At 37.6% G+C, this 26,994-nt stretch overlaps 1 protein-coding gene across 1 annotated transcript; it reads left to right on the forward strand.

Moving 5' to 3' along the window:
- Window positions 1–474: 474 nt before the first annotated feature.
- Window positions 475–18,990, forward strand: CLK4 (CDC like kinase 4). Its single transcript, XM_078150282.1, has 13 exons — window positions 475–636; window positions 4,450–4,610; window positions 7,013–7,235; window positions 8,406–8,496; window positions 8,892–8,958; window positions 10,117–10,233; window positions 10,338–10,504; window positions 10,591–10,685; window positions 10,767–10,896; window positions 12,053–12,135; window positions 14,898–14,977; window positions 18,285–18,375; window positions 18,454–18,990. Exons 2-13 carry the CDS (start codon window positions 4,450–4,452, stop codon window positions 18,550–18,552), a joined length of 1,404 nt encoding a protein of 467 aa, XP_078006408.1. The 5' UTR covers window positions 475–636; the 3' UTR covers window positions 18,553–18,990.
- Window positions 18,991–26,994: the final 8,004 nt, after the last annotated feature.

A 26,994-nucleotide genomic window follows, 5' to 3' on the forward strand; every position in this document is an offset into this window, starting at 1 on the left:
TGGGAGTCCAGGGGGCCGAGGTGAGATGAGGAGGGCACGACTTTGTGCCAAGGCATCCTCTGCGTCCCTGCACACCCCCCCACCCCCACCCCAGGCTCCCGGGCCTCTCCCAGAAGGCCCTGCTAGCACACACCAGGGAGCCTGATGCCTTACAGGGGCCTTCTCTGAGAGACATCGGACGAGACTATTCATTGAACCACCCCGGGCTGGTCTCGGACCCGCCCCTGGGTGTGACCAGGGTAATCTTCCCCGCCCCGAGGGTTTCCTGCCCCGGTGTTTACTAGAGGAATGAAATCAGAGAGCGCGAGGAGGAGTCAGAGAGCGGCGCTGCCTCCGCCTGGGCTTCGGGCTCGCCCCTCGCGCCTTGGATCGGGGACGCGCCTACGCTAACCCCTGCCAGGCGCGCCCCCCGCCGCGGCGCGCGCCCCGGCTCCGTCGCGTCTCCCGGCAGGAGGGCTCTGTCACGCAGGCGCGTTCGCGCGGCGTGGGCGGCGGCGGAGGCGTCCGCGGCTTCCTGGAGGGCCCGGGGAGGCAACGCGGCCGCCATTTTGTCCAGCGCTCGCAGCTGCGGCTCGGGAAGGGGAGGTGTAGGTTGCGCTGTGTCGCTCGTCCGGAGGACCCTTGGGTTGCACCGAGGTAACGCCCCGGGAGGGCTGCCGGGAAGGGGAGGGGCGTCTCGGCGGGCGGCGGCCGGGTGCTCCGGGCCTCACCGCGGGGCCCCCGGGGCAGCCCGGGCTGCGGGAGGGCTCCGGGGCCGGAGCGAGGGGCTGCGGGCGGCGGCCTGCGGAGCTGCGCCGGGCCGCGGGGCGGGGGTGGGGTGCAGGGGCGGCCGCGAGGCCTGTAGGTGACAGCCGAGACCCCGGAGCGGACGGGACCCCGGGCAGGCATGGGACCTTGGAGGTCATCGAGCCTCGGGCCCCTGCATGGCACAAACGGGGACCGTGAGGCTCAGCAGGGATGCGACTTAACCTAGAGAACACAGGTGCTAAGTGTCAAAGTCAGGATTCGAACCCGCGGCCTTGGGCTCCGAGAAATATGCCAGCGGCACGCGCGGCCGCGGCCAGGTTGCAAGGCCCAGGTAGCCCGCGTCGGGTCGGAGCCCGTGGGCCGGAGTGCGGGGGGCGGTGAGTGGGGAGGGGGACTATCAAAAGTAGCGCTCCCGCACTTGGCCTGCGCTGGCAGGGGCGGGGCGAGAGGAGATGCCCTTGCCGGGGTCCGTGGACCGGAGCGAGCCTGCGAGCTTGAAATTGCTGTGTAACCCCCAGCTTCCTCCTCCCCCACCCCGGGTGTGTGTGTGTGCCCCTGGGGTGGACGTGCTCCAGCTCTGTGCAGGCTGTCCAGTGAGCCGTGTTATTAAGGAAGCCTGGTGCTATTGATCCTGATAAGTCACCCTTTTCCCCACGTTTGTTACGTCTTAAGCATTTTTTTTTTAAATTAAGGCTTTCCTTGGAACCAGAGGTTTTCTTCTTATTGCTTTTGTAGAGATTTCCAGTGTTCCAGAAAGTATGTGAGGTAGAAGGTGTTGTGCTTTTTTTGTAAGGGGGGGATTTAGTGGTGTTTGTAATTGATGTCCTGTTTTCAGCCTTACCTGTCTCACCTATAATCTAAAAATCACTTCAGGTCTCTTCGACTTAATAGAATTTAGGCTGCCTCTGCAGAGGTGATGGTGAAGTAACAAAGATCTGCTATTTGTATGATGACTTCTTTAATTGTTAGGTAGAATGTGATATTGACAGTGAACCAGACTTTCTCAGGGGTTGGAGCAATGACTTCTTAGTGATGGGAGAAATATATTTAACAGATCATTATGATCATCTTAGAAGTCAGCTGATGCAGGCAATACCAGACATCTAGTATTGTTTAACAGTTTGCTGCTCTGCAGAAATAAACTCTTGCATATAAATTTTTTGTAGTCCATCAGATGTAGCTTTCTAAGAGAGCTACAGTCAGATCTGTTAAATTATATGCATATGGGTGTTTAGATATGACTGAAAATTTGAGAGTATCTTACATTCTGTGATTAATATCCAATCTGTGCTGATCAAAGGCTTGAGGGTCTCAGTCCTTCAAAGGAAAAAGGCCTGAATATTTGAAATAAAGCCTGAGCTTTATAATAAGTTAGATAAATAAAGCCATACATTTTCATAAAAGAGTCAGACTCTCTTTAGACTATAGTCCAAACCAATTGTATTATGAATTTAGTTTTCTGTCTTCCCCACAGTAGATTAGAAACAGCAGACTGGAAGGGAGTTGGGGTGGGAAGGCTATTAGATACAGGCAAGATGTGAACATTGAGAAGAAGATACTTTTTTTGTTTTATCAGAAAGTAGCTGTAGGCCTGCAGTGTATTGAAACAGCACAAACAATCCTTAGTTGTCAAGAAAATAGTACAAATTCCCACTATTTAAGAAGATAAGGAAACGTACAAGTTATTTTACAAAGGATTTCTGGCAAAAATGGTTTAAAATAAATGTTAACTATTTGTAGACTATTTGAGAAAAGAAGTTGATTGTTTTGATGATAGCTGGCTTTTTTAAAACTCAAAATACACTTACTTTATGATATAACACTAATTGACTCATACACGTAAATTATCACAAGTAGAACTATAATTCATAAGTTTTTTTTTAAACTTTTGGAATATAATGGGAAAAGAGAGACAGCAGAGCCATGGCTCTAAATCCCATGGAATTTAGATCTGGAAGGTCCCTGTAGGGATCATCTAGTCCAGCTTCCTCATTACATATGAGGAAAGTAAGACTCTAAAGGAAGAGATTTGTTCTTGTCCCCCAGGTTCTGAGTATTATAGTAGGGATCAGATCCCAAGTCAAAATTGGGACTGTCTTAATTGAATGCTTTTTCTATTTGCTCTTTGGCTTGGGCTAGTTAAATTGATTTAGTTTGCATAATACCTTCCTAATTGGCTTCCTTCTCTATTTGGTAAATAGTGAAAGTTTTCCTTCCCCCTTTGTGCGTCTTCTTATTGACCACCTAATGACCTTTGGCTTCTGAGCCTACTGGCTCAACCACAGGGAAAATACGATATTTATATTTCACTATCCTAGGTTAATTGCAGTGGAGAGGAGAAGGAGTTGGTTTGGACCTAAGGACTGAACTTGGAGGGAAATTCAGTTCAGTGGAAGATAGGAAAAGGGATGAAACAAATATGGTAGTCAGCAAGGGTTTATACTTAATGCTTACTACACATCATGGTGACATCACTTTGCTAGGCTTTAGAGTCAAAAATGAGAGTCCTTGCCACTCTGTGGAATTAGGACTATACAAGTACACACACAATATATACAGAGTAACCACAAGGTAATGAGATAGGCAGACCCTGAAAGCTGGGGGATCAGAAAATGCCCCATATAGAATGAGTACTTGATCTGAGGTTTAAAGGATTCTGAGAGGTGGCCAAGGAGGAAGGAAGTGCGTTGCAAACATGGGAGACAATCTACACAAAGGCACAGAGATGGGATGAAAAATGTTATATGAGTAATAATAGCAAGAAAGGCCAGTTTTACAGAAGAATTCTTGAAATGGAATAATATATAAAGTTGGAAAGATATGTTGGAGCAAGGTTGTGAAGAACTTTAAATGCTAGAGGAAATACCATTTGATCCTAGAGGTAATAGAAAGCCATTGTAACTTCCTGAGTAGATAAATATATGGTCAGTCCAGTGCTTTAAGAATATCAGTTTGGCATCTTTTTGAGAATAATAGATTGGAGAGGGGAAATACTCAAGGTAGGAAAACTATATAGGCCATTGTGATAGTTCTGGGGGAGAAGTTGATGAGGGTCTAACTAGGATATGGTGGCCTTTTGAGTAAATAGCAAACACCCTGTAGAGGTGTGAAAGTGGAAACAAGACTTGACACCCAGTGGAATGGTAGAATGTTTCGTTTTGATAGAGATGGTAGGCGATTGGATGTGTTCTCAATTTGGTTGGATGTGGATAAGGAGATGTGGATGAGACCTCTCAAATGTGGCTTAAAAACAGATAAAATGAGGGTGATTGTGTGTCAAATTATATTTTGCAAAATTTTTTGCAGAGAGATTTCTTCAATAGCTTTTTACCTTTTGGTCATTTTTATCTCTAATGCATATCCTTAGAGGATATTGAGGGCTTTAAACTCCCTGATATGTAGGAATAAAAATAACTTCCTCATTTTTTTCTTTTTTAAATTATTTAATGTAGTGCTTGAAAATAAAATTAAATTACTTTAGGCTGAATAGCATTATGTAAATTACTGGAGGACAGAGGTAGCATTTGCTTGATACTGTTTTCCTTGTAACTTTTGATAATTCATGGAAGTAAATAAAGCAAAAAGTGTTTATAGTTATAAAGTGATAATAATACATTCTCCTTTTTACTAAGTGTGATTGTTTAAACCTAAAATATAACCTTTATCATCCCTCCTTTCCCCCTTTGTGTATTTTGTTTACAGATGCGGCATTCGAAACGAACTCACTGTCCTGATTGGGATGGTAGAGAAAGCTGGGGTCACGAAAGCTACAGTAGCAGTCACAAACGCAAGAAGAGATCCCACAGTAGTACACAAGAGAACAGGCATTGTAAACCACATCTACAGTTTAAAGAAGCAGATTGGTAAATTATTTGAATTAATAAAGTTGTGACACTTGTTAATGTAAATTGTAGTTTTTCAGCTTTTATCTTTTCAATTCAGTGTCAAAAATATTTATTGAGCATATATTGATCTGTGTAAGGTACCTGTGCCAAGTGCTGTGGAGTAATCCCAAGAAGCAAAATAAAATAAAATAAAGCATGCACAAAAAGATAGCTAATAGTGTAAAGCAGCATATGTGTGCTAAATGAGTAATACAAAAAATAAGGTGATGGAATAGTAAGGAGAAGCTTTATGGAAGGAGATACAAATTGAATTGGACCTTGAAAGGGTAGAATGGAATGGAGAGAACAAATTTCATAATGTTTAGAATTATTGAAAGATCAGGATCCTTATGTTCTTTCAAGGTTTAACTTGCCCACTGAAGGCTGTGGGAAAGATTTCCCAATCTTTCCAGCCACTTTCCTCAAATTACCCTTTATCATACCTATCTCTGTATATGTTTTATCTCCTACCCTCCTAGAATCTAAGCTGGAGGGCAAGGATTGTTTTGTTTTGGTCTCTAGTGCATTACATGGTACCTTCCACATATTTGTTGAATGGAAAGTATAATAAACCACTCTAGTAATATGTAAGCCAGTGATTTAGGAAGAAAAAAAATAAACAGGCATGGCCTGTAGTGGGTTTAGAGCTGACCTCTAAATCAGGAAGACCTGAGTTTAAGGCCCTGTTCTGATTTGTACTAGCTTTGTGACTCTGGGCAAGTCACTTAACCTTCAGGCAAATCTTTTGACTCTTAAAGCTGGTGCTAACCTGCGTTGATAGAGGAAGTTCTTCACTGGGAGCATTTCTTATTAAATGTGTGTGTGTATTTACATGTAAAACATATACATGTAATATACATTACACATATGCATATGTAAACGAAAGCACTAGGCTAGTCTATATATATAAAGAAATCTTGATTTTTACAAAATTTCAGCAGTATTGAAACTTGTTTTATTTCATCCTTACTGGTATGTAGAGTTTGGGTAATGAGTTAATCAAAATGAGGTTTTCTATAAACATTTTAAGGAGGATTGACTCTAAGAATTAAACATCAGTTTTTCAAGAGTCGATGTTTAACTCTGTCTTCAGAGATTTCCTTTTCTCATGTCTATTTTGTTCTGTTTTGCTTTGAATGGGGAGAACCTTTGGGGAATTGTAGGTATTCTAAATTAGCCAATAGGGGTTACTGTAGAACCATATGATTTTTTCCCCCCTTTCTCTTAAGCAGACTTGTTTTGTAGAACATTGAGCCTGTTCTTAGGCTTGTTTCAAGAAATTGTAACATGTGGTTCATAAGGCTTTTCCTTTTGATAGAATTTTAAAATAGTAATGATAGCTCAAATTTGTGTAGGCTTTAAAGGCTTACAAAATGCTTTCCTCAGAACTGTGTAGTGTTAAATGTTATTCCCATTTTGCTGATGAGGAAATTATGGATCACAAAGATGAAGTGCCTTGCATGCCACTATTAAGTGTGTAATCTAGGAATTGAACCCAGGTCTTAGGACTCATGTCCAGTCCTATTTTCCCTGTACCACATTAACTTGTGACCATAACAACAGTTATGTTGGATTCCAGTGCTAATACAGCTTTGAAATTCCTCCATCGGACTAATGACTAAGAAATGAAAAATAGTCTCTAGTGTAAAAAATTGAATAGTGAGAAAGTCTGTTGGGATTCTCAATTATTGTTGATTGCAGAGTTCTCCTGCATGCTCCACTGAATGTGTTTATGTTTGTATGTATAAAAGGGAAAAGATTGAATAATGTTGGTTATGCATTTTAGAAAATTAAGTATTTCACATATAGCCTTCTTTACATCCAGCCCAGTAATTTTTTCACAGTGGCACTAAAGGTAAATTTCTTTTGTGGTACTTGCTTTTCATGATGATGCCTTGTGCAGTTTAAGTAACTTAGTTTATGTGCTTAATAGAAAAAAAAATCTAATCTTTCTCTTTAGTGAATGATTAATAATTCCACAGTTTAAAAAGGACTACTAGCTATAGAACAGTTTACTCTTTTGTCTGCCTTAGCCATTTTTTTTCTTTTATCATGGGATCTGAAATACATTATGTAATATAGCTGTTCAGATTTTAAAATAAATTTGTTCCTTCCCTGTGAAATGTGAGACAATAAAAGATCCACAAGGACTTGTGAAATGCAAGCACATTTTTCTTTTACTAGTCTGGCTGTGATTAAGAAAAATTCTTTTCTTTTAGCAGTTACCTTTGGGAGAAATGTAAACTTAAATTAATTTGCTAGTTCTTCCTTTGGCAAAATAGCTTTGTGATACCAGAAGGTCTTGGTATAACTTCTTAATGTTAGAACTGCTGTATCTAAAGCAAAAGAATGATTAGCATGTACTTTAAATGTGTTTTCAGTCATTATTTGGAAGTAAGATCCTTAAATGAGAGAGATTATCGTGAGCGGAGATATGTTGATGAATACAGAAATGACTACTGTGAAGGATATGATCATAGACATTATCATAGAGACTATGAAAGCAGTTATCACAACCACTGCAGTAAATCTTCAGGCCGAAGCAGGAGAAGTAGTCCAAAAAGGAAACGTAATAGACATTGTTCAAGCCATCAATCACATTCGGTATGATTGATTTTTTTTTATTTTGGCTAGATTCTTGTAAGAGCTCTTTATGAGCACAAGAGTTTGGGAAAGCTTCATTATATATGTAATTTTAATTGAAAATATGTTACAGCTGTATTTATACATTATATGGATCCCTAAATGAAATTTTCTGTTTTGATTTCCATAAGTAATCCCTATTAACTAACACTCATTTATCTACACTTGTTCATTTTCAACAGGCCAAGTCTTAGGTTTGATATAGTTGATTTTCCACTTATTTTCAACTAATGCCAGAAGATATTTTGGTTTTGTGTTTATCATGTAATCATCAGCATAAACTATATTATAATAAAGTAAAGCACCCTTCTTTCCTATACATCCGAAACCTTCATAGAACTCAAAAGTTAAAGACTTGCATCCTTTTCCTGAAATTTCAGAAAGAAATACGAAAAACTGCACTGGTGGTTAACTAAAACCTGTTAATGTGGAGATACATAGTTCCACGGAACAGTGCTTCAGTGTTGTCTGCAGCCGGCCTAATTGAGTTTCTGAGCATGGGTGCTGAATGTGTAATTTGTGATCTGAAAGTGTTGCCTACTTTTAAACATCTTCAGCTATTTCACGTGTCGATTTTAAATTTATTTTTTTCCCCAAGTGGTATTCAGTAGCACAGCATTTATTAGGTTGAACGTTGCAATTAAATAGCTTTTATTTTTCCCCTTTCATTTTATTGATGTATGTTTTAAAATATTGCTTGATAAGAGCTACCTTCAAATAATCTTGGCATTCTTAAACTTTTTGACAACTAAAGAACTCAACTCTCAACACATAAGTTTTTAAATAAACCTGGTAGCAAGAGATTAGTATATCATGACATTGCATTCTTTAAATTTCAGACTTCAGTTATATCAGTGTTTAAAGAAACAATTGTGTTGTTTTTTCTATTGCCACTTTAAGTATCTTATCTGAAAATCTGTTCCTTGCCATGTTTTTCTTCTGTAACATAAACTGTGCCCTGTGAATTTCTGGGGACTGAATTTGAAATTGCTCCTGCCAACTGTTCGTGGCCTGGTGCGTATCTGAATGCCTGAATATCTCCCCGCTGAATGAATTGCGTATTCTGCCCTGAATTCACTCTGATATATTGATTGGCTGGACGATCTTGGTGCTGCCCACTTGCCGTTCCAGAAGAGTCACCGAAGGAAAAGATCCAGGAGTATAGAGGATGATGAGGAGGGTCACCTGATCTGTCAAAGTGGAGACGTACTAAGAGCAAGATGTATAGAATATTTTTCAACACTTTTTTAACTTTGCAGACAGAATAATCTGTTAAGAATAGTATGTCAGCGGGGGGCTAAAAAAACTCTTCATTGCTTTTTTGTTTTGTTTTTTGTGGGTTTGTTTGTTTTGCATTTCTTCTTTTCTGTAGAATTTAAATATTCCTATTCTAAAGTTTCAAAATAGATGATGGAATTTGAGCTTAGTGCAAGAAAGATAGTTGTATCTAATTGTTTTTGTAGCAGCTGACAATAAAATAACTTATTTGAGTGCTGAGACCTTAGTTATACATTAATAGTGACATTTGAAAATAATCTATATTGATAGCATTTTATTGTTTGAATAAATTGATAATCAGTTGCTCTGAACTTAAAGTCTTTTTTTTCTTTACTTTAGATGAAATTGTTGCTACCTTGGGTGAAGGAGCTTTTGGCAAAGTAGTAGAATGCATTGATCATGACATGTAAGTTTTTCATTTGTTTTTGAACATTCATATGAAAACTGTGGGCTGTGTTATTTTGAATGGGAACGATTATTTACTTGTGAGAGTGATAAATGGGGCATTGCTCTTTTTGTTTCCTGGAGAATAGACCAAATGAAAGCTTTTTTGTAATTGTCTTCCTGGTTGGATGGATCAGATTGTGACTAGATATATACTGAATCAGAGGGGATTCTGTGAAATTAAAGAGGTGTTCAAATCAGTGACAGGTTAGGGATTAATGTCTCCTTGTCTTTAGTACCCTTATTCTAGGGGAGAGAGGTGTAGAGCTGCTCCACTGTCTATTTTTGGATCCATTTGGCAGGGAGGTGAAAAGTATTGAGTGACCAAATATGTTTTGGGGAAGGAGGCAGTGAGAGATATTTATGTAGATTGCTCATAGTGATAGCAAACACCGTGCCCAAGCTGAATTTTTAGTCTCTTTTTTAATTTTTGTCGTCATTGTAGGAAATCAAAGTATTTACTTCTGAAAATTGCTAAATATGAAATGCAGTAAATATCAAGATGACTCACTTAAGGCATCTAGCTAGAAGCCTTTTGGAGAGTGAATTTATATAGTATTTTACTTCAGACCTCAAGTACCTATAATTTTGTTGGTGTGGGGTGCTCCTTCCTTAAATGCACATTGCAACACCTAGTTTGGTGGTCTATATGCCTTATGCTTTTTCCACTCTCTCCCTGCAAAAGTGTAGTCACCATACAACCAACCTAGTGACGAGCTTCAACAGATTTAGGTGGTTTGTTTCTTGGTGGAGGTCTTTCCGCTTTAATTTAGGGCTTGCCAAAACTTGTATTCTACTGATACAATGAGTGACCTCCATGCCGCAATGAGGCATTGGAGTAGATTTCAATGGAGAAGTACTTTTAAGTGAGGGAAATGTGTGTAATCCTGCAAAATATGCTATGAAAACTTATTTTAGCAAATATATGTCAGGGTTAAAAGAACTTATCTGCCGGTTTTCTTTTTTTAAGTAAACATATCAACATAAATTTCCCTTATATCGTATGTTATTAAATAACATAGTTTTAAGCAAAGCTTTGGGTTGTTATCTTATAGTGGTCATAACATTTTTGTTAAGTAGAATTTGATAAATAAATGAATACTTGATTTTTGTTTTTAAGGGATGATACACATGTTGCAGTGAAAATTGTAAAAAATGTTGGTAGATACCGTGAAGCTGCTCGTTCAGAAATCCAAGTATTGGAGCACTTAAACAGTACTGATCCCAATAGTGTATTGTAAGTATGAATTTGGACTATGAATTGTCATGCTTTATGTAGGAAGCAGCAGTATATCTGTCCTGTGATCTAAAAATTCTTTTCATTTTGCTATGTATTTTCAGCCGATGCGTCCAAATGCTGGAATGGTTTGATCATCATGGTCATGTTTGCATTGTGTTTGAACTGTTGGGACTCAGTACTTATGATTTTATTAAAGAAAATAGTTTTTTGCCCTTTCAACTTGACCATATCAGGCAGATGGCATATCAGATCTGTCAGTCCATAAATTGTAAGTATGTTTAATATTAATTTCCTGGAGTTTGATGATAAAATTAAGGAATAAAAACTAACAAATACCTTTCTGTTTTCTTGTAGTTTTGCATCATAATAAGTTGACCCATACAGATCTGAAACCTGAAAATATTTTGTTTGTTAAGTCTGACTATGTGGTCAAGTACAACTCTAAAATGGTATGTTGGCTTGTAATAATTATGGTGTGATGTCTTTAACTCAGCTTCTTTCATGTATGGTTAACTTGTAGTCTCTTTCAGAAACGTGATGAACGCACACTGAAAAATACCGATATTAAAGTTGTTGACTTTGGAAGTGCAACATATGATGATGAACATCACAGTACTTTAGTATCTACACGACACTACAGAGCTCCAGAAGTCATTTTAGGTTAGTAGACATTGAGATTCTTAATTTCATTATAGATCCATCAGTTTTCTGTTACACGTAGCTATAAGGAAAATCCTTGAGTGCTTGTATAAACTGAGCAGTATGTTGACATTTGGTATACGTACCGCCTTTGGGGTGGTTGTGTGAAGTAAAGTATGATCCCTGTAACCTAATAAGTAGCAGATGGTTGTATTTCAAGAATTGTATACAAATCTAGTTTGTGGGCTCATTAGAATTGTACTCTTTTTGGCCAGTGAGTGACATTAACAGGTAATAAGTTGTCAGAAAATCCTAGTGTTGAGAAGTATTTCTTTCTGTAATGTTACTGGAACATAAGATTGCCACTTTCATAAGATGCTTTGCTGGGTGCTTTAGAGCCCTCTGTTGGTAAATTGTGAAACTTGATTTCATTGATTATAGAGTGTCAACACATGCCATCCGTTCTTTTTTTCTTTTCTCATACCATCAGGCACAGTTATTTTAAAAATGGGGATTCATGGTTTCTGTGAAATCACCCTTTTTACTTTCAGTGTTTTCCCCCGTTTTCATGTTTGCCTCTGCTCTTCTATCAGAGCTACTTTCTTACTTGATAGTCTTTTGCAATGGGTCTGCTTTCAAGGAGAAAGAAAGAGTACTGAATTGGCTATCAAGAAACCAGAGCCCTAGTTCTAACTCACTGTAACCTTAGTCAAATCACTCAACCATTTTGCGCATGTTTCATCCTCTGTAAAATGAGAAAGTTTGAACTAAATGAAGTCTTAAGGTCCTTTCTAGCTCTGAAATTTTGATCTTACTAAGCCATGTCTTCTAAGTTCTATAATCATAGAGTCTTTTTCTTCATAAACATATTCATGTTGTTGTTAGTCATTTTAATTTGTCTTTAAAATCTTTATTTTTAAAAGAAGCAGCTTCTCTTTAAGGATCAAAATAAGTTGTAGTTAGCTAAATTTCATTATCCTATCAAAAGTATAGATTCGGGAAATCTAGGTTGTGGTTATCGTATTGGAATTGTCACTGACATTGCTAATCATTAATGAATCTATACATATGTTCACACATGTATACATTTAATTATGCAGCAGATGAACCTGAATAGTAAATGTTGGTTTTGAAAAAATGTTTAAAAGATAAAGTAACTTTTTCTTTCTTACACCAGCACTGGGATGGTCTCAGCCCTGTGATGTTTGGAGCATAGGCTGCATTCTTATTGAATATTATCTTGGTTTCACAGTATTTCAGGTAAGTATCCAATACAGAGAATATAATTTATTAAATAAATATGATGACAAAAAGGTAAAAGTCAGAACTGACATTTTAAAGCACTTTGTGGTTTGCAAAGCACTCTTTGTACACATTCGTTTCATCCCACAACACACCTATGGGGCAAGTACATGAAATTAAAGTATTACATATTGGATTAATAGCAATTTCATATAGTTTTTTGCTTGATCCTTTGGGCAGAGGGAAGACCTGTGGTTTCTTTCAGAAAGGGAACTTTTGTCTACCAATGCAAATTGGCAGCTGGTCAGTATTTTATATCTTAGTTATATAGGTAATGGAGAAGTTAAATGACTTGCCCATAACCACATGGTAGTCTGTATCAGCAGTAATGCTCAAACCCTAACTCCAGAGCTGACCAAATTGCCTTTTTTATTTTTATACACATAAAATGGTCACTATCTACTTCTCATAACACAATAGTTGCACAATTATGTGTCATGTTTAAAGTTGAAAAATTAATTTACTTATGCTTTCAGTTAAAAAAAAATCTTCTGAATTTATATAGACTTTAACCTGGTTAGAATGTTAGGCTTGAGTCTATTCTTAACTATGTGTGACCATCAGACTAGCCTTGAACAAGTTACTTAACCTCAGTTAAAGTGTTATTGTTAGTAGCTAATATATGAGTACTTACTGGATATTGGTCTTCCTCCAACTTGCTTCTTCATAGGTGCCATGTACCAGAATATTGGTAAGAGTTTTTTGAGGGTGTAGGAGGAAAATGGTTCAAGGTGAAAGTATATTCAAAGCTGAATCTATTTAGTCATGGTTCTTTTTTAAACCAGTTTTAGAAATTTTGGAAGGATGAATATATAAATGAAGTGTAGTACCCATGATTTTAGGTGTTGTGTTGACAGGCAAAGAATTAAAAGATTCGTAATATTTAGATTTAGTAGTTGAAGTTTGAATAAGATGCCTGCTTCTATTTTAATTTTGTTTTACTCCCAGTATATGGTTCCTGTATGAAAATTTTAGGTTTAGTGATTATAAAGTGAGCTTTGATGTATTCTGTACAATGAAGATTATTAGCTTGGATTATAAATCTGGTCTGAATTTTGTTTTAATCCTAACTTCTGAAATAATTCTTGAACCAGGTAACTTCATAAACATTTGATTTAGCATATGACCATGCTATTAGTAAAAAAAAAAGTTGTATATATGTATGATATGTAATATTTAAATGTTAATGTTTTACATATATAATAATTACACACACACGCGCGCGCGAGCACGATCCTTTATTGGATTAGCAGAATAATTGGATCGTCCTACATTGTATCCATATATGTTATGTGCAATATTGACTTACCAACCAAAACTCTTTTAGCTGTGATATCAGCAATCAACAAATATTCATTAAGCACTTTTTACTGTTTGGAATAAAACTACAAAAGTAAGATGGAAATCCCTGTCTTCAAGCAGCTTACATTCTACTGTACAAAATACAAAATGTTCACAGATGAGTACATAAATAAAGGATGTGTAAAAAGTTAAAATGATTGGCATGATGCAGGAGACAAGAGTAACAACCTTGGGGAAATTAGAAAAGGCCTCTTGAAAAGGCACGTGAGATGACCCTTGAAGGGAGAGGCAGTGAGGAACTAGAGTTTTGGAGGAGAGGATTCTTTAGACACGGTAGTCCATGTAAAAACAGAGACAGGAGATGATGGAATGTCCTGTGTGAAGAACAAATAAGCCAGTTTGAGTGAACAGAAGAATGTGGAGGGGGGGAAGTAATATGTAGTCAGCCTGTAAAGTTAGGCCGGAGCCAGATTGTTAGGGGTTTTAAATGCTAATCAGAAGAGGTTGTATTTTATCCTTGAGGCATGAAAGAACTATGTTTCTTGAGCCAGGGAAGTGTCGCGATCAGACCTGGTTTTGGGAATATTGGTCTGATAGCTGCATCGTGGATAGATTGGAGAGGGGCAAAACTGAAGGCAGGCAGACCAATCAGAAAGGTATTGCACTAATAGTTCAGGCAAGCATTGATGAGGGCCTGAGCCAAGCCAGGCGGCTTGCATTCTGGGTGATTAGAGATGGTTATCTGCATACCATCTCTGATTCTAGAAATTCTGAAAAGTAGAATTATGCTGTGAATGGTTTTTAACTTGTGACAATGTAATTGGTGTTAATATCTTCATTGTTGAGGGCTAGCTGATTCCATGGACAATTTATAGAACTACATAAGTTTTAACAGTTATTGCATCTTAAATCAATTTTAAGAAAGATAGTAGCCATGGTTTTCAAGTTGTCAGGAGCCAGGATTAAGCAAAATCATTTTAAGCACATGACTGTTAAGTTGTTTTTCAAGGGTTGTGGTTAAGTTGTGGAGTTTAAGAGGAGTATACAAGGATTGTAATGAAGAAATCCTGTAGAGATTTATTTTCAGTTTAGGCTATAGGTTGATAAATGATTTCTAGGTAATTTCAGTATCTACGTTAAACTTGTTCCTTTTTATTTTTTTAATCTGTACCTTCTATTGCTCCTGGGCCTCAATTCTCTACTTCAGAGTTACTAAATCATAAAAGAGAGTTAAGACCCTTTTTGGGGGTAGGGGCTGGTATGGGCCAAACAGTGTGGCTCATAGAAAAGAACTGTGTACAGTTTTGAATTTTTGGTTTGCAGCTAACTCAGCCCGTTATCTAATATCTGATGTTTTCAGAACATTCCGTAAATTTATGATAATTTTGATTTTTTATTTTTGGCTTTCCTTTTTATAGACACATGATAGTAAAGAACACTTAGCAATGATGGAACGGATATTAGGACCTATACCAACACACATGATCCAGAAAACAAGGTGAGTAGGATTCAGTGTCAAATTGAGGGCCCTTTTTAATATGGTCTATAGTGCCAAGTGTTGGAGAGGGGTGAGGGGACTAGTGTGCCTGCAGAGGCACAGGAGTTGGAGATAGAAGGTCATCTGTGGGAAATGGCAGGCCCATTTGACTTAAAGCAGGCTCTGCTCCATTCCAAAGAAAGTAATGGTCCCAGGTAGAAATACTTTGCTTTGTTTCTTTATCCCTGATGAGCTTTGGTACTGGCAATAGGACCTTGTTCCAGTGGTAGACTCTTTGAAAATTGCTGTGACCAAAAATTAGTCAGTTACCCTGGGCCAGCCTGGTGATGTTTCACTCTAGTGAGGCTATGAGATGTATGGTTTGTTGCCTGACCTGTCTGAAAACCTCTCCGTCTTGATGTAGGACCTGTTAGAGCATATGTTATGCTATCATAGACTTTTGTGCTCCCATGGTTATTTACTTATATAATAGAATATTGGTGCAATAAGACTTTTACTTAGAAATAGAGCCTGAGTACCTTTAGCAATTAAGTTTCTTGACCACTAGAGGTATTAGTTTAAAAGTAGCTCAGGCTGGTGTTTGGTTCCAAATTCTCAAGAGATCTTTCTTTATTTTCTTTAGCTGTAGTGTGAGGAGTGTGCTTTCCTTAAGTACTTTAGGCTCCTGCAGAGAAGTAATTAGTCTAGAGAGTTAGAAGACTCAGGCCTGTTTCTTTTGTGGAGTATTTTAAATGATGATGTAGATTGATGAACATTTTTGGATTTTTATGCTATGTCTCGTAGACCTCACAAATAACTTGGATTTTGATATAACTTATTTTGCTAATTGATGGTCAAACCCATACCCCAGTAAGTTTGTGGTAAGCAGCAGGCTCATTTTCACAGCTGTATTCTGAAAATTTCTATTTGCATAATGGTACACAACACATCCCCTTGTGTTTTAATCTGACTGAAACAGTGAATTGAGGAAAAATATATGTGCAAAAACCTAACCGTTGACTATTTTTGTTTCTTGGATAGAGTTGTGTGATTGTAAAAGCAAGAGGCTAAGGCTGGAAGTTGGAGAAATAGCTGTGGAAAAGAGTGAAGATAGCCACCAGAGAGGGGAAATTGAGCAGCCAGAAAGGAGATGATTTTTTTCTGTGTAAATTGGGCTGTAGGGCAAGAAAGCTATTATCAGTTACAAAATAGTGCAGATGCACACAAAAGATGGGTATGTTAAATTCACTTAAACATTTTAAATTGCCTACTGTGTGCCAAACACTGTGCTGAGTGTTGGGGAAGATAAAAGTTTAAAGACCTAGTCCCTATCTCAGATTCAAATTTGGGGGAATATAATGCTCAAACAAATACCAGTTATACATTAGAGAGGTGCAAAAGAAAGTGCTTGCTTACATAAGATCGGAAATGGGGAAAGTTACTGCTAACGGAGTAGTGATGAAGAAAGATGGCATGGAGGAGGGTGGCCTTTGACTTAGATTATTGAGAAAATGTCTTTAATACATACAGAGCCTTTACTTTATTAGCAGTTCTCATTATTCCCACCTGGACTGTTGGAATAACTTTCTAACTGGTCTTCATATCTCCCACTATACCGTTGCCAGACCAAACTTCCCCATGCAACTTTTATGTCATTCCTGCTCAGAAAATCCTCATTGTCTACACAGTAAAGTTCAAACTCCTTTGCTAGATATTTAAGGTTCTCCATTAGGGTCCCACCTTACCTTTCAGCCTCGCTTAGTTTAAGGTGCTTGTGGATAGGTAGATGACACGTCCTATGGGAAGATACTTGGTTCTGGAGCTGAGAAGTCAGGACTGAGGGTCTACAGTTGGGAGTTACCTACATAGAGATTGAATTTAGGGCAGTGGGTAAAATTTCCTAGGAAGAAAATATATATATAGAAAAGAGGGCCAAGAGTGTTCATTTTAATTGAGGGGAAGAAGAAGAAGATGAGACAAGAGTGGTTAGGAGAACCAGGGAAAAGTGGTATCTGAAGCCAAGAGAGGAGAGCACATGCAAAGAGAGAAGAATGTTAAATGATCAACAGTGTTAAATGCAACAGAGTTGGAATGAAGAAACAGAACCAGGAGAACAGTTTATATAATATTAATGTATTATAAGGACAATCAATTCTGAAAGACTTAGCAACCCTGATCAACATGATGACCAACTATAATTCCAAAGGACTCATGATGAAACATACTACCCAACCCTAGATAGAGAGCTAATGGACCAGGGTTCAGATTGAAGCATGTGTTCTTTTGCAAGGGGAGGGGAGTACTGAGACCATAGCTAATGTGGGAATTTATTTTATATGACTATACGTATTTACAGTGTGCTTTGTTTTTATTGTCTTCTCAATAAGTGGGGGAGTGAGAGAGAGAATTTGGAATTGAAACTAAAATTGGGGGAAAATGCTGCAGAGGTGTTATGGAAGATGAGGGCCGGGGTGGGGGGGGAGAGGCTGTTGGAATTCACTTCTTTTAGCTTCAGTTCTTCATCCTCCAAAAGTTCTTTCCAACTGTTATCCTATGATTTAATGACTAAGAATGCTCTTTGAGAAAAGTTCAGTAGAGTGATGGAAGCAAAAACTAGACTTCTGTGGTTTGAATGAGTGGGTAATAGGGAAGTAGGAGGCATCAGGTGTAGGGAAAGGGAGAGATGGTATAGGTAGCAAAAAAGATGAAGAATGATATTTTAGAATTTGAGAGACTTAAGTATATTTGCAAGCTAATAGGAATGAACCTTGGTAGATTAAAGATCCATGGTGGGTCAGGGAGTGATTGTGGTGTTCAGTGATTCTTAAAGTAAGGTCTTATGCTAAAGAGGAAATAGGATCAAGGGTGCAGGTATTATAGTCTTAGTGAGTAGCAGGTATACCTTGTTATTCTTCTTTGACTTGAAAGAAAGGGTAGGTAGTAATACTTAAATGTTCAGAGTCACAGGGATGGCTGTTGTGGAACTACAGTGCTGAATCTTCCATACAGTTGACACTTAATGGTCTAGACCTAACATCTTTGGTTCAAGGATTGCAGGCACTTGATTTCTTATACTAGTGATGGATTGCAACTGCATCTGGGAGAGTGATATGTGTATTGGTGTATGTGTATTCATATCCATACTACTGAAGTTAAAACTTAAAATTAGGTTTACTTATAGTGCTAAGGTGTAGTGAACTGAAAATGTTTTTTGTAACCGGAGTGAGCTTTTTATAAAGGTATTTTCTTATATAGCTGTCAGAATGTTTAATGATAATTTTTTTTATGATCCATAAATTACATTTGGTAAATTGCATTTTTCTTTTAGAAAACGCAAATATTTTCACCACAATCAGTTGGATTGGGATGAACATAGTTCTGCTGGTAGATATGTTAGGAGACGTTGCAAACCATTAAAGGTAAGATAGAGATACAGTTTTCAGTATTTGAATTCTTAAGCTCATCCCTTTCTTAAATACTTATTTTTTTTCTTTCAGGAATTCATGCTTTGTCATGATGCGGAGCACGAGAATCTGTTTGACCTAGTTCGAAGGATGTTAGAGTATGATCCAGCTAAAAAGAATTACCTTGGATGAAGCATTACAACATCCTTTCTTTGACTTATTAAAAAAGAAATGAAATGTACAATCAGTGGTCTTACTATATAACTTCTCTAGAGGAGATTACATAAGACTGTGTCAGTCAGCTAAACATTCTAATATTTTTATAAACATTAAATTATTTTGTACAGTTTAAGGATGTAAATACTGTATATTTTGTATCAATGCCATATGTATCTTGTTAAGCAAGTATGGTCTTGATAATGAAATGTTAATGTGAAAAATTAAAGTTAATTTTCATTTTTTAAAAAATTAGTTACCATTTTTAGAGTCTTTGGCATGGTAACATTTGTCCAGTGTAAATGTTGATCTAAGTTTTCTTTGTAAATAGAGGTTGACTCTTTCAAGTGATCTTTATGAGCAAAGGGTGACCTTGACTACTTTATTTTTAAAATGAATATTCTTTATCAAAAACTTGGAATGTGAACTTTTTTTTTAAACCTTTAAAAACTTCCTATAATTGTTAAGCAGATAAGTATTGCTTTGATGTAGCTGAGCAGATTTTTGCAATTTAAAATGCCAATGGTTTCTAATTCTTAGGGAATATTTTCCCTTATATGGCTAGGACATGTTTACAATTGACATTTTATTAAATTGTAATTTTTTTAATCTAGTGACATTGGCCATAGTGAAATTCTGCAGGCAGTAGGAAAGGCTTCTATTTTGTTCAGTATTCATTTTAAAGGGAGAGTGAGTGTGTGTGTGTGTGTGTGTGTGTGTGTGTATGCACGCACGCCATGGTAATTTATTAATTACCCCCTTATTATGGTACAAAAATGGAGGTGAAAGAAAAGGTAAATAATTTCAGCACTTTTCAGTTGGGCTTCCAGAAGAAATCTTAATGATTAAAACATTGAAACATACTTGTGCCAACAGGGACAGGATTTCCATTAGAAATTATGGTGTGTAAGATATAATGCATGGAGATGGGAACTCTGGTACCCAGGTTAGGAAATAGTACTAATTTCTTTGTAGTTTTTAACTGGTAGATACTTTACTTGTTTCTGTCTTCATGTCTGTAAAATGGAAGACCATAAATACCTCAAGAACATATTGTTAACCCAGGGTATTAAGCAGCTAATATTATTTAATAGGGTATACTAAAAATTTCTGAGAAGTAAAAGGCTTAATTAGAAAACTTGTTTAATAAGATACTAAGGCATCCCAGTAAAATTCAGAGCTCAAGTGATTGGTAGATAATCTTGTTAAAAATAAAATTTGAATATGTTTAAGGGACACTAAAGTCTTAATCAATTGAATATCCTTAGTTGATCAGATGTATTCTATTAAAAATTTTCCAGTTACCAGATAGGGGTTTATTTCATTATAGCATTCATAAAAAATTTCATAACTGATTATGATTTTAGAAACAAGAGTTTTTTTTGTTTTGGGTTTTTTTTTTTCTCACAACTTATACTCAAATAGCTTTGCCAAATTTTGGAAGTTCTACGTTGTTGTTAAAACTGAATTTTTTTCATACCTGCTTATATATTTCCAATAAACTTTAGATGTATACTACAAGAAGTTTTTTAGAATGGTAAATAGTAAAATCTGGATTATTTAATTTTCCAGTATTGCAACTCTGTTTCTTAAAACCTAATCACCTTTTTTTTTTGATGTAGAGAAGCTTACTGCTTCTATAAATTGCACCAAAGTGTCAAACAGAATTTGGCTGTTCTATAAAAATATCTCAAACAAAAAAAAATTTTAACTATTAATCAAAGCTCTTTACTTTTTTCTGCCTATCTCAGTTTTTGAAACTAAGCAATTAGTTTTTATTCTCTCTTAACAGTTATAGGAAAATTTTTACTGTGTGTGCCAGGGAGGGGCAGTGAATAATAAAATTATTGGCTAGAGTAAGCAGGCTGTACTATTTGGATTTCATTGCCATCCTAACTCCTGGAACAGAAATTCTGTAAAATACAGACTTAAAAACATCTATCCATAAACCAGATTTTATTTAAATCTATTAAAAATAGCAGAATTTCTCCATAGGAAACAATATTAGCTGTCTTTTTGTTTCAGGATGCAGACTGAAAACACAAACTTAAGTTATAATTATTTCCTGGAAGTATACCAAAGCTAGCAACAATTAAACTTCTCCAGAGTTATTGAAGAAACTGTCAAATATGAAACTGAAGTTGAAACACCCACCCCTATGTTAGAATAGCTAATTGAAAATTGACTACATTTACTTGGGTATGCCAGGGTAGTATGGTGAAGGAGAAAGAGTACTGGAAGTGGGAGTCTGGAAACGTGGGTTTAAGTCCATGTTCTGCCATTTATTAGTTTTATGACTTGGGGAAAGCGTATACTCTCTGGGAGCTTCCTTTTCCTCATCTAAATAATACTTTTATTTGGGATAATATTTGTAACATCTGTTTCACCTGGTAGTTATAGGGAGGGTGCTTTCTAGACTAGTAAAGCTGCCATATGAATATCCAGCAATGGTTCAGTAGGAGTACTGGGACCTATAATTTGTCTCTACTGAGTTCTGGGGTGAGGGAAAAATTTTTGGCATGCTGATCATTGTTCTACTGTTAACTTGCAGGCAGATGTGCTTAAGTGCTCAAGCTGTAATTGAACTTTTTTCATTTAATTATAAGAGGACATAGATGATTTTAACCAAAAAGTTGATACTAGGATTTCGCAGCCTTTGTATTAATGTGTTTTTAGTCTATTTTTATAGTAGGTAACAGTTCAAAAGTGATCTGAGCCAGAAGTCAGGAAACCTGAATAATATATAGATAGTAATTTGAGTCACTTCTTTTTTAAAATGGTCTTAAAATTTTTAAAGCAATTCCTCATTTGCTGTTTCACCCTTTTGTTTTTATTTTCTCTCAGTGCATGATACATTTGCACACCAATAGAAGTAAATTTGATTACTCATCTACAACATTCAATTCTTTAGGAAATGACATTAAACATTCTTTTGTTAGTATAGTATATGAAATTATTGAGAACTGAATTTTTTAAATGTAAATTCAAAATAGGGCTCTTTCTTGTAACGTCATTGATGTTGGGAAAGAGACATGAATTTTCTGTAGAAATTTGTTCAGTTTTGACAGTCAAAATAATGTGCATAGATATTTTTATTTGTTTTCCTAACATTCATTCCCTTTCCTGGGTTTTTTGTTTGGTTTTAAATGTTGCAATTATGGAAAAAATCATAGATAATTAAAGGGCTGAAAACTAGGCTTAAGAATCATGGTCTAAGTTTAAACCCACAAAACTTCGAACACTGAAGCTGAAGCCCTGTGGGCCTAGTTATTTCAGATGTAATTAACAGCACTTGTGTGGAGTAATATTTAAGTACATTGAGTTGGATTAAAGACCATATGTAGATGTTGGGGTTTTGCTTGAATTTTTTCAGGTCCATTTAATTAAGAATTTTACCATTTACAAATATGAGATTTGAGGTTTTCTTAACTTTACGTGGGTACTTTTAAACTTTGGGATTTGTATTTGGCAGAGTGGAGTCATCTTTTTCATAAGTAGTAAAATGAATCAGAAGGGTTTTAAGGAATAATGGTAAGAGTTAGCCTATAAAAATATTCGACATACTGTTATTACCCATTTTTCTCTTATGCTTGCTTGTATGGCAGAGAGGAGGACACTCCCTTAGTATTTCTCTGTAGACTGATAATCTGTTTTGATGTTTGCTTTCTGTAATTTTTTGGCTCTTTATTGTCACATGTCACTTTTTGCTCTGTCTACCTCTAACCACCACACCATTACTCCCAAATCTGATCTCTCTCTCCCGTGGCTCCAATTAGCTGTTTCCAATTTGCTGTAGACAGGAAAACAACACGTTTAAGGGAAGAGCAAGTAGACTGAAAGGCATTTTGTGTGGGATTTAGTAAACTGTAAGGATTATTTTGGCTGTTCAGGTCTTTTTTTTCCTTCCTGGTTCTGAGCATAGATAAGCTCGACTTCCCTGCCTTTTTAACAAAACATGCCAATTGTTATTTTCTTTTTTTCCCAAACAAAAAATTTTCTTTTTTTCATGAACAGTCATCAGTCCTATCAGTAGACTTGTTAGCTTTGCCTGCCAAGTATCTTGTTCAGGGTAGCTGGTTTAACTTCTTATTGCAAACCTTAGTAACTTTGAGGTAGGGAGGTATGTAGCTCTGTTCTCAAGAAAGTTTCCAAATTTTCTTTAAAAAAAAAAGTTAATACTAATTTAGACATTTTCAGTTGGAGCAGTAGAGATGTATAGAGAAAATTGAGTAAGACTGCTGGGACTGAGTGTCAAAAGAAAAATCCTCATGATCATGTGAGAAGAATCATTGGGGATCTTGGTCTCAGCTCTGAAAACATTACATATATCCACAAGTAGATGATTTGAAGGCTAAGTTTCCACAATGAGCCGTGATTAGAAGACCTATAGGCTGAAGTACAGTTATTAACAACCAGTAACAGAATTTTTAAAATCAAGTACTTGAAGATGAACCTGAATAAGATAACATGAATATGGAATGGCAGCCTAGGTTTTTTTATGAAAATGTATTGACAATGCTTTGTAAACCTGAATGTATTGTTGCCTTGTGGTTGCAGAATTACTCATTGACTGTGGCTTGATAATTTGCTATTGAATCTATATTACAATTTAGTATTAGAGTTCTTAGCATATGGAATATATAATGTTTTATTGCTTTTCTCCTATCCCATAATTGAGTATGGGAGAGATCATAGGATATGATAGTTAAAACTATCAAGTCAATAGAAACAAAACAATACTTTCTCTTAAAAAGACTGAAAGAAATTTTTTGTCGGTATTAAAATTTTCCATGCCATTTAGTGAAAGCCTTAAAAGAAATCCACAACATTTATGCAAAGGATTATAGATGGATCCTATAAAAATGTTCGGTGGTGATTATAATATGAGGAAATGGGAAAATACATTTTCCTTACATGTTTTTGGATAAATGGTTTTTACATTTGTAAGCATTAAGGTATTTTAAAATTGTTGCTCAGGTCTTAAAAGTGAAAACTAGAATCTTTCAGGTGTTTTGATTTGTAATATAACAGCCATTGTCCTTTAGGCACCAGGGTCTGCAATTATGAATAGTTCTCCTGAGCTGACGTAGTTACCTAACTGGTAGGTCCCATCTCAGTGTTTGCTGTGTGGCTGTTCTCCTTCCATCCCCTTCCCCAGTAATGCCGTGAGCAAAATGTCTTCTTGAAATTTTCCCTCAGGCCACCAAGATATGGTTTTTATTCCTTCCTGTATCAAAGGGTCATTTTCAGCAAAGGGAGGATGGGCGAGAGTTTGATATGGCAGAGGCACCTCAAATTCTACAGGATTACCTTCCTGTCCTTCCTGTAAATACTGAGGCCCTATTTGAGTATTTACTATCATGAAGTTGGACAACCCTGAGAAAACAACTGCAAAATCGAGAAGATACCTAATAGGCTTGTGAATAAGATATAATGAAATTAGACAGCCGGTTTAGGTATGAAATAGTCTAGACAAATGGTTCTCTAGTACTTTGAAGAGTATTTCAGTTAATGGAAGAGTTTTTATAGGATAAAATAGCCTTGCGCCCCATCGTTTCTTTTTGCTGCTTAAATGAAACTTTATCTTTGGGTTTTAGTCATCTTGATTTAACTGCTTAGCCTATTTAGTGAAGGCAGAAAATGAACAACATTAAGGAATGCTGAAGGAGATCTGATTTTACTGCTGATTACTTTTTTTCTTTCTAACTTGATACACTAGAGAGCATGTTCTATGAACCCTGACTAGCTTCACGTGTGAGACGGTTGTATCCTAACTACCATTGCCTGGTTTTCAAGGCTGTGTGTACAGCTAGCCTGATTTACTACCCCTTCTTGATGACCTAAATAGGCCATACCCATCTATGTGGAGCCCACCTAGATTTCTCTCTTAGCTGAGTCATTTCAACATTAAATATCTCCTTCATGAACTCTTTCTTAACTACTATAGATAACCCCAGTTAATCTCCCTTTTTTTCCCTTGAACTACATGAAGCCACCTTCATATGTCTGTCTTGGTCCCCAACTGTTAAAATGCAATTTTGTGCACCTCACAACCATACCACTCGGAGCCTCATAGTCATTTTCCAAATAAAAGAAATTTTGGTACCAAGAAAGTTTATTTTCTACCATTAAACAAACCTCTACAAAGTAAATATTGCCTGCAGAAATCTGGTTCAGTTGCTTGATGGGTGAAACTGAGGGATCCAGTCCCGGCTTTGGAGGCTCCCTTATGGAGAACTGATTTTCCTCAGGCTGTGGCTACTCTGCCCTAAGACCCTAACACAAGGTTGCAGCTCTTTCTCACCACTTTCCCAGGACTGGATGTGGCAGCCCAAGGACTGTCACTACGTACAGTTCCTACCTGCTTTGCTCTGCTTCACTGAATCATACAAGAAACCCAAGTGTAGGACCCAGGCACTAGGCTTCTTACTGATAATGACCTCCTTAAGAAATAGAGTCTCATGCTAGGCAAGATTAGAAACCAAGTGTGGGTCCCACGTGCAGGATGTTCTGACTGCAGTATTTCATCTTGGAATGAGGCAAAGGAACTAGTGAACTCAATTCAGCAAGGCTGATGGGGATTCTTGGTATTTCTTGATCTAGGTGCCTTGCCCATTGTCCCTTTCTTGCTGTTTGAGAGCAAATAAACATCATCACCAGATTGAAGAGTGAAAGCCCCAGTCAAAAAATACTTCCTTGTTCTAGTAAAGTCCCTAAAGCCCTCATTCCCATGCGTCCTGATTACTTAGATTCCCTTCCCCGGGTATCTCCTCTCTCTCATCCCAGTTCACTACAGCTCTACTTATTCCAAGTCTCTATCCTGTTCTGTCCTCTTCTTCCATTGTGCCTTCTGGAAACCCATTTCTAAAATAAACATCCTCCCTACATTTGTTGTTGTTTGGTTGTATCTGACTTTTCATGACCCCATTTAGGGTTTTCTTGTAGAGATACTGGAGTGGTTTGCCATTTCCTTCTCCAGGTCACTTTACAGATGAAGAAACTGAAACCATCAGGGTTAAGTTACTTGCCCAGGGTCACACAGCTAGTAAGTGTTTGAGGCCGGAGTTGAACTCATGGAAATGAGTCTTCTTGACTCCAGGCCTGGGGCTGTATCCGATGTGCCACCTAGCTTTTGTAACCTAGGGCAAATCACTGCTTTAATCTTTAAGCTTTGGTATTCTGAATTGTTAAATAATGCTTGTACTACATATTTCATAGCTTAAAGTATTATATAAATGTCAGTCAAGTATGTGTTTATTAAACATGCAGGTAACTCGATAATTCAAGTTGGCTGGTCTCTGAGTTACATGAAAGAGATTAAATTTGGAATAATTTTAAGTTAACAATTTTAGAAATTTGGAACCAAATGGAAGGAATGCAGGAAGTCAGGAGACCTAGGTACTTAATCCAGTCAACCTGACCTTTGGTAAGTCATGGTAAATCACTTCCCCTCTCTGGGCCTCAATTCTGTAAAATGAGTAGGTTGAACAGATGATCTCAAGGTACCTTCCAGCTCTGAAATCTTAGAATATTTATTGCAACATTACATATTGGGTATATTTAAAGATTAGATTATTATCAGTTGCATAATAAAAAACTGGGTCTTGATTTGAGGGGTACATTCTTACACAAAAGAGCTGTAGTTAACTAGCTACCCATGTGGTGTGATTCAGGCAGGAGGGACAAGTTCAATCACTCAGGAATTCTGTAACCAGTCATTTAGAATCTTTGATTCTTTTTCCTCACGTGTAAAAAACTGTGACACTTTGCAGTACCTGCTTCATGAGGATCGTTGCGAGGACCAAATATGATAATGTTCTCAAGCTGCTTTGTAAAGACAAAGAGCTATATAAGACCTTACCGAAAAGCGTTCTGGCTTTTGGTCTTATATTGAGTCACATTTCCATCAGCACAAGGGGGCGCTACAGCCCTCTATCCACTGTATTTCGAACAGAGTTTGAGGGAGGAAGGTGATTGCAAACAATTTTGCATCTGCAAAGAAAGTTCAACCAGCCAACTTGAAGAGAGGCGGAGGAGGAGCCCGGTGAATGATAGACCTGATTTGACTTTACACTCGTGTCTGTAATGGGCTGAACACACCCGCAGTTTCTTCTACGGGGTTCGAGGTTGGCGGGGGGGGGACTCACTGCTTATCTACCCGGTATTTTCGCAGTTACCGAAGCCCAGGGTAGTCCCCAAGCCTTTTCCTCTAGCTCAGAAGCCGAAGTCCTCACGCTCTTAGCTTTCGGGTCCAGACACCCAGGCGGGGGAGGGCGGGGGGGGGGGGAGAGAAACAGAAGGGAAGGGAGCAGAGGGGAGCAAATTGGGGGTAGCGCACTCTGAGCCAGCCCAGCCTTCCCGCAGCGGCCCGGCCCCGGCCGCCCCTCCCCTGGGTGGTTCCGGGCTCCTTTTCGGGCA

This window comes from Phascolarctos cinereus, unplaced genomic scaffold, assembly GCF_003287225.1.
Source record: "Phascolarctos cinereus isolate Bilbo 61053 unplaced genomic scaffold, phaCin_HiC Scaffold_2;HRSCAF=192, whole genome shotgun sequence".
In the NCBI taxonomy this organism is placed as follows: domain Eukaryota; kingdom Metazoa; phylum Chordata; class Mammalia; order Diprotodontia; family Phascolarctidae; genus Phascolarctos; species Phascolarctos cinereus.

Excerpts from the sequence above, each read along its gene's own strand:
- CLK4 (XM_078150282.1), top strand. The coding sequence starts at position 4,450 with ATGCGGCATTCGAAACGAACTCACTGTCCTGATTGGGATGGTAGAGAA. Across the intron at positions 4,611-7,012 it reads CAGTTTAAAGAAGCAGATTG|TCATTATTTGGAAGTAAGAT; the intron begins GTAAATTATTTG and ends ATGTGTTTTCAG. Across the intron at positions 10,234-10,337 it reads ACTGATCCCAATAGTGTATT|CCGATGCGTCCAAATGCTGG; the intron begins GTAAGTATGAAT and ends ATGTATTTTCAG.